The sequence below is a fragment of the Cydia splendana genome, chromosome 25 (assembly GCF_910591565.1).
Source record: "Cydia splendana chromosome 25, ilCydSple1.2, whole genome shotgun sequence".
Classification (NCBI taxonomy): domain Eukaryota; kingdom Metazoa; phylum Arthropoda; class Insecta; order Lepidoptera; family Tortricidae; genus Cydia; species Cydia splendana.
The window spans coordinates 1,057,655-1,071,919 of record NC_085984.1 but is presented as its reverse complement, the minus strand read 5'-3'; the positions used below and the strand labels follow the sequence as shown (position 1 = coordinate 1,071,919).

Below are 14,265 nucleotides of genomic sequence, written 5' to 3'. Positions count from 1 at the left end.
GGCCCGAAGCGTCCAGGATGTCAGTGCTTTAGCACAGAACAATAGTACAAGTGTCTAAATGCGAAGGTTGAAGGCCGAGCTCCGCGTAAGGCCGAAGGCCCGAAGCGTCCAGGATGTTAGTGCTTAAACACATAACAATAGCATAAGTGTCTAAATGCGAAGGCCGAAGGCCGAGCTCCGCGTAGGGCCGAAGGCCCGAAGCGTCCAGAATGTCAGTGCTTTAGCACAGAGCAATAGTACAAGTGTCTAATTGCGAAGGCCGTAGGCCGAGCTCCGCGTAGGGCCGAAGGCCCGAAGCGTTCAGGATGTTAGTGCTTTAACACAGAACAATAGTACAAGTGTCTAAATGCGAAGGCCGAAGGCCGAGCTCCGCGTAGGGCCGAAGGCCCGAAGCGTCCAGGATTTAAGTCCTTAATCACAGAACAATAGTATACGTATCTAAATGCGAAGGCCGAACGAAGGCCGAGCTCCGTGTAGGGCCGAAGGCCCGAAGCGTCCTGAGGGTGCGGTTCACTGTATATAACAACTATGGATATATTATTGGTCGATATAACGATCAACGGATATAATTTATTAGATATATACATACGAATGACATATTTTTATCAGATATATCTCTCATACAGTATAAAAGGTATTTGCTATAATATCTTTCAACCTAATGCTAAGGTAGTATAACGCACATACTTTATAATAAGGTTCGGTATAACATTAATTAGCTATTATGTATTATAGACATATTATTTGATATTGGAGAGTCGAATCAAGTATGGTATGGGTTAAAAAAATAGACACAGGAATCCCCATATCTAAAGAGGAAGGCGGCTCGGGGGGCTCGCATAACAAAGAAGAGCATGTAAGTACAACCGCTGTTTTAGGTTGGGTTAGGTTGGTTCGTTAGTTATCTTTTGTCCCTCAGAGCAGAGAATAGAAGCGCGCATTTGCGGGGCTTCGTCGATTTGTCACCAAGTCATATTTGCTATGTTAAAACCTATATTAGTATGATTTCTAAATGTAAGCTCACCGCATAAATTTTATTTTATGGGTTGAACCTAATATAATTTCACACACGATAAAATAATGAAGTAATTTTTTTCGGTAATTTATAAATGTTGGGTAATTCAATTTTATAGACGAAATATTTAATGTATGTAATATCATATATTATACAGTTAGACATTATGTCATTTATAACTTATATTTGGTAATCGTTAGATTAAATTTATTTTATATCTACCCTTAACTATACAATATAAAATTATTCCTTTTGTTGGTATACACATTATTGATTATAGGACCTTAGTGATATATCTTTCAAAATTATACCATATATTGTTATATCGAATGGAAATATATCATTTATTGTTATAGCGATCATTACACACCCGCGTCCTGAATGTCAGTGCTTTAGCACAGAGCAATAGTACAAGTGTCTAATTGCGAAGGCCGAAGGCCGAGCTCCGCGTAGGGCCGAAGGCCCGAAGCGTCCAGGATTTAAGTGCTTAATCACAGAACAATAGTACAAGTGTCTAAATGCGAAGGCCGAAGGCCGAGCTCCGCGTAGGGCCGAAGGCCAGAAGCGTCCAGGATGTTAGTGCTTAAACACATAACAATAGCATAAGTGTCTAAATGCGAAGGCCGAAGGCCGAGCTCCGCGTTGGGCCGAAGGCCCGAAGCGTCCAGAATGTCAGTGCTTTAGCACAGAGCAATAGTACAAGTGTCTAATTGCGAAGGCCGAAGGCCGAGCTCCGCGTAGGGCCGAAGGCCCGAAGCGTTCAGGATGTTAGTGCTTTAACACAGAACAATAGTACAAGTGTCTAAATGCGAAACCCGAAGGCCGAGCTCCGCGTAGGGCCGAAGGCCCGTAGCGTCCAGGATGTCAGCTGTTTAGCACAGCGCAATATTACAAGTGTCTAAATGCGAAGGCCGAAGGCCGAGTTCCGCGTAGGGCCGAAGGCCCGAATCGTCCAGGCTGTCAGTTCTGTGTTTAACCACTGACATCCTGGACGCTTCGGGCCTTCGGCCTTCGCATTTAGTTAGACTCTTGTACTATTGCTTTGTGTTTGAATACCGAAGTCGCGCATCTCGCGAATGCTTGGTGTATAATAATAACTTTGCGTAATATCTTAAATTTTATCTGTAAAAAATATTTGGGGTCGTAATGATTCACTGTATCTAAATGAACTTGAATACAGCATTTGATGGGTGATTTTTTAATAATTATTACAGCGTCACACCTATTTAATTATATGATCAATTCGTTTTGGAGTAATGAATGTAACCATAAGGTACTATTTTTTTGAAAATAACACACCAAAATTACGAGAATAGATATTTTATACGGGTAATACACGTTTTATAGCAAACTCGTTCGTGTCTTTCCTGTAGCCATCGCAAATTTAAGGGAATCTAAAAGCAATTTTTTAGGCAGCACCTTTACAGGCGGAATATTTTTTTTCAGTATACTTAAGACTCAAATGAGAAAAACGGGATATATATTATGTACCAGAGTCGTTACCTTTTATAGTATTGTCCACAGAAGTGACCTTTTCTAAAATATGTTTTTTACCCATATGTACATCAGAAACTACCCAACTAAGATAGTAATTAGCAATAGGAACTCGAGATTGTCAAGCAGCCGTCATACGTTCTATGTGTTCTATCAAAGTAACTCTCGCCGCCGTAGATTCTAATGCATTATTTGAGGAGATTAGCATGTTTTACTAGGGTAAAAGTAGTATGTAAAGAACCGTTTTTGCTTTATCTTACTATTTCAGGTATTTTGCGTCAGTTTTGTGCCCTTTTTTTCGCACACGGTGGCCTCAAACAGGAGCAGTGATAAAAATTCTGTAAAAACTGTCACATTTGTATTTTTTAACAGCTTATTATAATTCCGCGTGCTTTATTTTACTCATATTTCATTAAAATAAAATAAGATCTATCAAATGACATCAATTTTACCAAAATCGGTTAATGGGCTGATGAGTCATTACTAAATGAACACTGAAAATAGGGGTCATTTTTGCTCCGAATACTTCGTGTCTAGCGCAGAATCAGCGCCATCTATGTCAGCGGCACGTGCTGTTCCGAGTAATGGCTACTTTCTCCTATATATCTATATCAAAACTATGTTTATAGGTATTATAGTTTCGGAGATATAAGCCGCCGCGCCATAACACTTTTTCGTTACATCGGTTTTTGATCCGGCACCTCTACTACGGGTTTTTAAAGAAGTTTACCTACGTTTCACGTCAAAATAATATTTTTTATAATTTTCTGACAATAATTTATTTACCTAGTCTTATGTTCAAAAACATGTTATTTGTAATGTTTATTAAAGTTCTAAATTATTACAATTAAAAAAAGTTTTTGTTTTTTTTATACGTTTTTAATACATATATAAATTAGTTCCCAAATCGTCATTACCGTACATGCAGTATCATTACCGTCCATAAAAAAGTCATTACCATACCATGGTTGTCATCACCATCTTGCGTTTTTATTTTCCGAAAGCGATAACTTCAAATATAAGCCACAAATTATTGTATAAATACCATAAATATCCTCAATATACAGCCCCCTGTTACTAGTATATACAGCTAGAATCGCGTTAAATTAAACATTTAAAAAACTTAAATTTTTGTATGGTGAAATTTTTTGTGATGAAATCCACCCTGCGCTCGTACTCGCGCCCCCGCACGCACCTCACTGCCTGCAATTTGCAATGTCACTTTTCGTTCGGTACTGCCGCGAAGCGTTCACTTACCTTTCAAGTATCTATTGCGATTGAAATTTTTGACGTGGCTTACATTTACGGAACTCGATATCGAATAGTTATGTACTTGGTGGTTAATACTTAGTAGGTACTTTTTTTTTCAATAATGCTTAAAAACGAAGTATAGACATTACATAACTAAATATTAAGGCAGGATATACAGAACATTTGTACAGTCACGTTCCGTGATTGTTGAGCCATTTAGGGTTCTAGCTAAATAGGACATTCCATAGAGTACGAGTAAGTATGGAACAACCAATTCAGCTAGGACTAGGGAATGCAATCTAGATCTCGCGAGATCTCGCACGTATTTTCGAGATTTAATCTCGTTGACAGGAAATCTCGATTTATGTAATCTCGGTCGAGATCTCGATTAATATTGTCGCGATCTCGAACGAGATTAAAAGTGAATTACTTTGTTTTGATTAATATTTTTGTTAGATTCATGTTGTTCAGACAGTGCTATTATGTGTGGCCGGCTGTAGCTGACGATAAAAACACTGTGGCGCAATCTGTGCGGAATAATTATTTATATGATTACTTTACATTTTTTGGTAAGTTGCTTAGTACTTGACAGAAATATTAACTGAGCATGTAAGTGCCTCTGCTTCTTCGCTCTAATTGTTGTTACGCAGTTTCTAAGTGTAAGTGAAGTTAAATAGTGGTCAATTTTCAAATAGGCATTTTTTGCTGTCCCACGGCTAAAACTCGAAGTCCATAGGACTAAAAGACTAGGTATGTATATATTTTAATTCAGTGTATTATAAGCTTTAAGAATTATGTACAACTGTACCTTAAATATTATTTGTTTCTGACATAATCGCTTTTGAAGTTCCAAAAACGGCGAAATCTGCCGCTTTTGCGCGTGTCCCAGTGGCGGCATAGCCTAATAAAAAAAATCATAACTTTGGATGTAGGTAACTTTGTATTTTCATAAAGAGCATTTTCTAGAGGATTGATTTAATCATTTCGATAAATTAATGCGTTATTTAATAAAACAAGGGAAGCCTTTTTATCATTGTCCCGCGCGGCACTTGTTTTGTTATGACTTAAAGATACCCCCCAAAATCTTCTTTGCCTATTGAATAACGGTTAGATTAACCGAGTGTGGACGCGGAAACAGTTTAATTTATATAAAAAGAGTTAAGAATCTCTTTCGATATATTTTGGTACGACTACAATGACATGTAAGTATATGGACGCTTAATATGTTGGTACACAGTCGAAATAAAAATGTGTGTTTATAATAATAGTTGCAAATATAGTGTTAAAATATATAGTAAAATAAATAAGTGAATCGGTTGTATTGTGTAGGAAATTTAGCTAAAAATATTGTTGGCGACATTTGTATGACGACATTTATACGGCTATTTTAACCGTACAACTGTCGATTGTGGCATACAAATGTCGACATAGTACCATATAAATGTCGTAAAGGTGCCATAAAAATGTCGTCAGGGTCTTACAAATGCCACAAAAATAATAAATAGTGCTATAATCTTTTTTATACTGCCATATAATGTCGAAAGAATGCCATATACATGTCAAAAGCGCCTTACAAATGGCTAAATAGTGACATACAAATGTCGATATTTAAACGTCCATATCTTGGCAACTATAAAAAGTAGAGCGGTGCCTCCTACAGTATATTTTGTTGTTGTTAAGAACCCTTCCTAAAACGATATTTATCATAAATTAGATTTTCCAAAAATAAAAAATTGCCATACAAATGTCGAAAAAACACCCTCATTGAGATATTCCTAGGCATATCATGAAACGCCGCCATTTCATGATCTGACTAATACGTCGCACCATACGTTCCTTTTGAGTAGCATGGGTACTAAAATAACGTAGCGTCCAAAAACCTTCAATAGTCTGTCAAGCCATTTCATAAAGTTTTCATTTGCTAAAATTTAAATCCTGAACTTTAATTACACCCCAAGCAAACTAGAACTTGGCACCCTTATCCAATCTCAATTATTTTTCCGGCGAAGTCAACAACGACGAATATTCTTATATTAATATTGAACATGGCTCACATTTCACATTTATGTTTTTGATGGGATATCATTACTTTTTGTACGGAAATTATTAGTATTCATCATAGTTAATTTCAATACTAAAATTTATTTTTAACCGACTTCAAAAAAAGGAGGTTCTCTGTTTGACCCGTATGTATGTATGTTTGTCCGCGATTATCTCGCGTTTGGCTTTCTTTCAAAAAAGTGTTAGCTACATTCAGGCCCCAATTTCACCACGGTGACAGGTGCGACAATTGTAAAATCACTGTTGCTGACGTCACAGGAATCCATGGGCTACGGTTACCACTTACCATCGGGCGGGCCGTATTCCTGTTTGCCACCATCATTGTATTATTTAAAAAAAACTTTATTATATCGGAAAAAAAACAGATATTTCTCTTGCGAAGTTTCTGACAATTGTCAAGATTTAGAAGAATTGTAGGTAATTCTTGACAGGCAATGAGTTATATGTCGGAATTTCGTGACAATTGTCTTGTTTCTTGTGACAATTGTCATAAACTTAGCAAAATATACTATCATTACTTTTTGTACGGTAATTATTAGTATTCATCATAGTTAATTTCAATACTAAAATTTATTTTTAACCGACTTCAAAAAAAAAGGAGGTTGTCTGTTTGACCCGTATGGATGTATGTTTGTCCGCGATTATCTCGCGTTTGGCTTTCTTTCAAAAAAGTGTTTGCTACATTCTGAAGATGGTTTTAGTATACATAGAGCTGAGCTGATCCTGAACCCTGGCTGTTGTACCTAGTGGAACTCAGGTTTGGTGCAACATAGGCACACGCTATTTTGGTCATCCGACTCGTCTTTATGAGTACTTGGGAGAGCAGTACCCAAGATAGAGCTGAAAAGAAAAATGTCAAAAAAATACGTGAGCTTATGTGGGGGAATGCTTTAGCCAAAAACCTCACGAAATATCACCAAGGGGATAATCTCATCTCCTCTTTCAATCTCATCTCCTTCTCATAGTTAAATCGGGTCCGTTTCCAAATTAATAACTATAAATACTATAATCTATAACATATTTAAATGTAATATTTTTCAATGTAGGTAACTCTTCTGTAATTTGACTGTTTGTGCCAATGTAAAGAGAAAAAAATATTTTGTAGCTTTAGCGGGGCTGTGTGTAACTAATTTGAGTAATAATTGCAGCGATACCCTCGACCACGGTAGAACTACTGGAGATAAGGAGCCGGCCCGGCTCGGTACTCGATCGGACTGGAGATAAGGAGGATCCGGCCCGGCTCGGGACCCGGACAAGAGATAAGAAGCCTGCCTGGCTCGGGACTCGGAAAAGAGATAAGGAGAAGCCGGCCCGGCTCGGGACTCGGACAAGAGATAAGAAGCCTGCCAGGCTCGGGACTCGGAAAAGAGATAAGGAGAAGCCGCCCCGGCTCTGCACTCGGACAAGAGATAATGAGAAGCCGGCCCGACTCGGGACTCGGACTGGAGATAAGGAGGATCTGGCCCGGCTCGGGACTCGGCCAAGAGATAAGGAGGATCCGGCCTGGCTCGGGACTCGGACAAGAGATAAGGAGAAGCCTGCCCGGCTTTGGACTCGGACAAGAGATAAGGAGAAGCCGGCCCGGCTCCTTTTTATCTCCAGTCCGAGTCCCGAGCCGGGCCGGCTTCTCCTTATCCCTTTTCCGAGTCCCGAGCCGGGCCAGATCCTCCTTATCTCCAGTCCGAGTCCCGAGTCGGGCCAGATCCTCCTTATCTCCAGTCCGAGTCCCGAGTCGGGCCGGCTTCTCATTATCTTTTGCCCAAGTGCAGAGCCGGGGCGGCTTCTCCTTATCTCTTTTCCGAGTCCCGAGCCTGGCAGGCTTCTTATCTCTTGTCCGAATGCAGAGCCGGGGCGGCTTCTCCTTATCTGTTTTCCGAGTCCCGAGCCGGGCCAGATCCTCCGTATCTCGAGTCCGAGTACCGAGCCGGGGCGGCTTCTCCTTATCTCCAGTAGTTCTACCGTGTTCGAGGGTATCGCTGCAATTATTACTTAAATTAGTTACACATCGCACCGCTAAAAATATTACATTTAAATAAGTTATAGATTATAGTATTTATAGTTATTAATTTGGAAACGGACCCGATTTAACTATGAGAAGGAGATGAGATTGAAAGAAGAAGATGAGATTATCCCCTTGGTGATATTTGGTGAGGTTTTTGGCTAAAACATTCCCCCACATAAGCTCACGTATTTTTTTGACATTTTTCTTTTCAGCTCTATCTTGGGTACTGCTCTCCCAAGTGCTCATAAAGACGAGTCGGATGACCAAAATAGCGTGTGCCTATGTTGCACCAAACCTGAGTTCCACTAGGTACAGCCAGGGTTCAGCATCAGCTCAGCTCTATGTATACTAAAACCATCTCCAGAATGTAGCAAACACTTTTTTGAAAGAAAGCCAAACGCGAGCAAATCGCGGACAAACATACATACATATACGGGTCAAACAGAGAACCTCCTTTTTTTTTGAAGTCGGTTAAAAATAAATTTTAGTTTTGAAATCAACTATGATGAATACTAATAATTTCTGTACAAAAAGTAATGATATCCCATCAAAAACATAAATGTGAAATGAGAGCCATGTTCAATATTAATATAAGAATATTCGTCGTTGTTGACTTGGCCGGAAAAAGAATTGATATCTATAAGGGCGCCAAGTTCTAGTTTGCTTGGGGTGTAATTAAAGTTCAGGATTTAAATTTTAGCAAATGAAAACCATTGAAATGGCTTGACAGACTATTGAAGATTTTTGGACGCTACGTTATTTTAGTACCCATGCTACTCAAAAGGAACGTATGGTGCGACGTATTAGTCAGATCATGAAATGGCGGCGTTTCATGATATGCGTAGGAATATCTCAATGAGGGTGTTTTTTCGACATTTGTATGGCAATTTTTTATTTTTGGAAAATCTAATTTATAATAATCATCGTTTTAGGAAGGGTTCTTAACAACAAAAAATATACTGTAGGAGGCACCGCTCTACTTTTTATAGTTGCCAAGATATGGACGTTTAAATATCGACATTAGTATGTCACTATTTAGCCATTTGTAAGGTGCTTTTGATATGTATATGGCATTCTTTCGACATTATATGGCAGTATAAAAAAAAATATAGCACTATTTATTATCTTTGTGACATTTGTAAGACCCTGTCGACACTTTTATGGCACCTTTTCGACATTTATATGGTACTATGTCGACATTTGTATGCCACAATCGACATTTGTACGGTTAAAATAGCCGTTTAAATGTCGTCATACAAATGTCGCCAACAAAATTTTTTTGCGAAATTTCCTAGACAATACAACCGATTCACTTATTTATTTTACTATATATTTTAACACTATATTTGCAACTATTATTATAAAATACACATTTTTATTTCGACTGTGTACCAACATATTAAGCGTCCATACAAATGTCATTGTAGTCATACCAAAATATATCGAAAGAAATTCTTAACTGTTTTTATATAAATTAAACTGTTTCCGCGTCCACACTTGGTGGTAATCGACGCCCAACTAACCGCACTAATGCGTCGTAAATTTAATCTAACCGTAATTCAATGTATGTTCAATTCTAAAGATAAGTGTGTAATACAATAAGTGTACCTACTAATTTTTAATTAATATTTTTGTTAGATTCATGTTGTTCAGACAGTGCTACTATGTGTGGCCGGCTTTAGCTGACGATAAAAACACTGTGGCGCACTCTGTGCGGAATAATTATTTATATGATTACTCTACATTTTTTGGTAAGTTGCTTAGTACTTGACAGAAATATTAACTGAGCATGTAAGTGCCTCTGCTTCTTCGCTCTATTGTTGTTACGTATTTTCTAAAGTGAAGTTAAATAGTGGTTTAGGGTCAATTTTAATGTCTATACTTCGTTTTTAAGCATTATTGAAAAAAAAAGTACATACTAGTATTAACCACCAAGTACACAACCATTCGATATCGAGTTCCGTAAACGTAAGCCGCGTCAAAAATTTAAATCGCAATAGATACTTAAAAGGTAAGTGAACGCTTCGCGGCAGTACCGAACGAAAAGTGACATTGCAAATTGCAGGCAGGGAGGTGCGTGCGGGGGCACGAGTACGAGCGCAGGGTGGATTTCATCTTAAAAAATTTCACCATACAAACATTTAAGTTTTTTAAATGTTTAATTTAACACGATTCTAGCTGTATAAAGTAACAGGGGGCTGTATATATTGAGGATATTTATGGTATTCATACAATAATTTGTGGCTTATATTTGAAGTTATCGCTTTCGGAAAATAAAAACGCAAGATGGTGATGACAACCATGGTATAGTAATGACTCTTTTATGGATGGTAATGATACTGCATGTACGGTAATGACGATTTGGGAACTAATTTATATATGTATTAAAAACGTTTTAAAAAAACAAAAACTTTTTTTAATTGTAATAATTTAGAACTTTAATAAACATTACAAATAACATGTTTTTGAACATAAGACTAGGTAAATAAATTATTTTCAGAAAATTATAAAAAATATTTTTATTCATATAAATAAATATTATATAACAAGTATTTGTATTTTATAATTTTAAATAATTTATATTCCGAAATAGGCAATTTATGTATTTAATATTTTATTGGGTTTTTTTTTCAATGTTAAATCATATTATCAATATTGTTCTCTTATTATCAGTTTAAACCCGCATCTTCTTTTATCTACTGCGTAACTTGGTATTTATATCATATAAGAAAATTTCTGGCTTACCAATGAGCTTAATTTTTATGATATATTACTTTTTTTTGATAATTTGATTCATTGTATAAGTTTGTGTTTTGTTGCTTTATAAATTAACTTTAAAAGTAGATATAATGATTTAAATCAATATATATTTTGTTTAATATCTAAACATTTATATATAATCAGTGTTTTATAAGTTGCAAGATCCCTACTTTTAATGCATGTCATAAATTACAAAATGTTAGGTATTGGGTCCGGTGACTACCCAATGGTATAAATATTAATTGCTGTAATTATATACATCAATTAATATAATATTATCAAAAAACATAAGGCAATCACGATAGTGAGCCAGTACCGTAGCCTATGGTCGATTAAAACTTTATATATGTTGCTTGTTTAAATACTATGTTTTAACACGACTAACATGCAATTACAGACTCTAAGTTGCACGATTTACATGTATTAGATTATAAACAAAAAAACATTTTGTATGGTCTAAGTTCTAAGTGACCTAAACTTAATCAAAATGTTATTTAAAACCTAACCATCCTCTAGTGTGAAAGAAATAGTTATTACTCTTTCTACATTTATTCTACATTTATAAAGTAGACATTATATGTGACGTTCCACGGGAAAAGGTACCTTATGAGGGTTTCTAGTTTCGGAGATATGAAATGTTTTGTAAAGAGGTGAAAAAATGCTCAATTTTTTTTTATTGTGTGATCTGAAACCTTAATGCGTAACGTTTGTTTACCTGTTTTTATTTTTGTTATAAGTTAGTTATAAGCCTAGTAATGTCGTCTCAGAGTTTAGTAGAAAAGGTACCTTATGGAAAAAAGATTGAAAATTCCCAAAAAAACTAGTCAATACGGGAAAAGAAGTTTGGTAGAGAACTGTATTAGCATTCTGCAAAACTAATTTGATAATTTCAGTTCTGGTTGGGGCGCCTCGCAAATATTATAACCGTACATAGACCGACATCACAAATCCAAGTAGCCTGCTATTATACCAAAGTTACTCTCGTCAAGTCTTTCTTAACTAGAATAATCTTCATTTGGTTTGGTCGCATGCAGTAAATCAGCCATTGGTTTGCTGAAAAATGCCAATACCCGACGCATTACCTTATGGAATATCTGAGGTCATTGAACCTCAATGCCGCTTATCTTCAATAGCAACCGAAATATATTATTGATAAGAAATAGACGATTTATACCATCTTAACCCCAAAATATTATTAGTTTATCCTAACTGTTCCATCATCATCATCATGCCTCATCATGTAACTTAATCACAAGGTACCTTTTCATTACATACAAATTATTGGTCTTTTTTAAGATTATTATGACGAAGAACTAATTAAATTTGGGGCAGTTTAATGTAAATTAATATTTTCTATTCATAAAAGATAAACTGTAATATGATTGATATTTTGTAGTGATGTATTATTAGATTTATTTCCATAAGGTACCTTTTCGTAAATGTATGGAGCAAATACTGTTATTGTTATGTAAGTTTAAAGTGGCATAAGGGGTTAAATATAGTATTTAGTTGGGGTTTTAGGATTTATTTCATTTGAATGACAGAATTTCTTTCATATGTGCTCAGAAAAATTGATTGTGTGTCACATTAAAAGTAAAAATATTCAATTTTGTGATTTTATATGAAAAAGTCAGAAAATACATTTTCACCTCTAAATCGGTATTGTTTTTTGCTTAAACTGTCTGTCAGTGTCGTTTTCTAATAGATAGAATTTAAATCTTGAGAGCTCATTGCAATCAATCGTGAAAATGAAATAAAACTTTATTTTCAAGAGATTGGCTAGTATACACATAAATCAGTCGATATCAAAAGTTTCTATTTCCATTACAGAACAAGTCGCAATATTTTTTTAATCTCACATATATAAGGTATTATTATTTGTAGTCAACTATGTAACTTACTTCAGGAACATAGTTTTTTAGGCGGCTAAACTTAAAACTTCTCTATCGTAAAGTTGCTAATTTCACAACATTATTTTCAAAAAATCATATCTCTGTAACTACGCAACCTAGAAGGTTGATCTTTTGTGTTATCGATAGCTTATTTATTGTAGATTACTGGGGTATGCATAACTCCATACCCGCCATAAGGTACCTTTGACCGTGGGACGTCACATATAGTGTTAGAAGACATAGAGAACCATTTTCAAACATACATAATAACATACAAATATAATTTCATAATGAATTATAGCAAAATAACTAGAAAAGTTTCTGAGAACCGTCATCACCATACACATGAAATCATCACCGGTCGTCATTTTTTCCCGGTGATGATGGGTATGGTGTTGACGTTTTGAGAGTTTCCTTTTTTTATTTCTAGAATACGAATAATAGTAGTTAATGTCTATGCCACGCAATAAACTTCATGTAGTTTGCCATTCATTTCAGTAATCATTTCTAATATGTATATAATTCATAACTTCTTTAAACCAAAGCATTACGGTGATGATGCTATGTTGTGACAAACTACGTTTTACAAATTTGTTCGTAATATTTCTCACGATTCAATGATGTGATTTTATAGCGAAATCATTTTTTTGCATTCTATATTAAAGTGAAAAATAGGGCAAGGACCTTTAGCGGTATTTCGTTGTTCATACACGGAGATAAGCTCACATTAACATTACCATGATGGTGTTGACGAATACACGTGACAAAATTTTAAATGTACTTTCTCGGTGAAGGAATTATTGCATATTTTTTCATGTGTTAAACAACAACATGGGAAAGATATAAGTAAAAGAAAAATCGCAACGTACGATAGGTATGCTATAATTTTCACTGCAAAGAAAAAGGTTCAGATTTTTTCGGTAGACGGTGATGATTTTAGACATATAAAACATTTTATATAAAAAAAAACTATTCAGTTATTGGAGATGGTAATTGAAGGAACATTAAGATAATAGTTGTTCAAAACATATAAAAAAAGTTGCAACTCGCACGACCTACAAGTTTTATTTATAAAGACCGAACCATAAGTTTTCGCGGGATTTTGAAATCCACCCACACGTCTATGTGCGTGCATTACAAACACAAATACCTATAGTCTCTCATGTCGCGGTTACGCCCTGTCAGAGCGACGGGTATATTCAGCTTGAAATCTCAAAATTGAGAACGGGCTCAGCTCCTGTTTCGTCTTAAGTACCTAATTATGGTTTTAAAATGTTGCCACGCCCTAGTAGGGTCCATGTCTGTACTGACTAAAATAAAAATACATCTTGTAATATCATGGTTGCAATATAAAATACATGGCACTTACATAGACCGTTGACCAACATCGCCCAAAACAAAATATTCTTCATAATACACTTCATTATATACCTCTGTAACCAATAAGTATATTTTAATTATTTATTATTTAAGCACCATAGCTAAAGTTAATGTTTATAATTTTCCAAAAATAGGAGTAGGTAGGCTAACGGGAATGGAATGTAAATTAAATCCAGTAACGATGAAAATGTTCAATAAGATAAGTCTGTGTTCAATCATCTATTAAAATTATAAAAAATTGTCGCCGTAAAAATATAATAGTAGGTGCCAAAACTTTTACTCTGTAAGTCCTAACTTTATAAGCTCTAACTGTATAAAGCCAACATCTTGGTCAAACAGTATGGCTTGGCCCTTTCGTTGCAGTCGCATAAAACTCCATCGGTGGACACTTATACTATAGCTCTGTGTTT

The 14,265-nt window shown here is 35.8% G+C and overlaps 1 protein-coding gene across 1 annotated transcript in view; it reads right to left on the bottom strand.

Moving 5' to 3' along the window:
• LOC134802582 (uncharacterized) overlaps positions 1-13,968 on the bottom strand; it is a 115,443-nt gene extending 101,475 nt beyond the window's left edge. The window contains exon 1 of the mRNA XM_063775218.1: positions 13,845-13,968. Coding sequence (XP_063631288.1) covers positions 13,845-13,899 — 55 coding nt within the window. The 5' untranslated portion in view covers positions 13,900-13,968. The remainder of the gene's footprint in view (positions 1-13,844) is intronic.
• Positions 13,969-14,265: the final 297 nt, after the last annotated feature.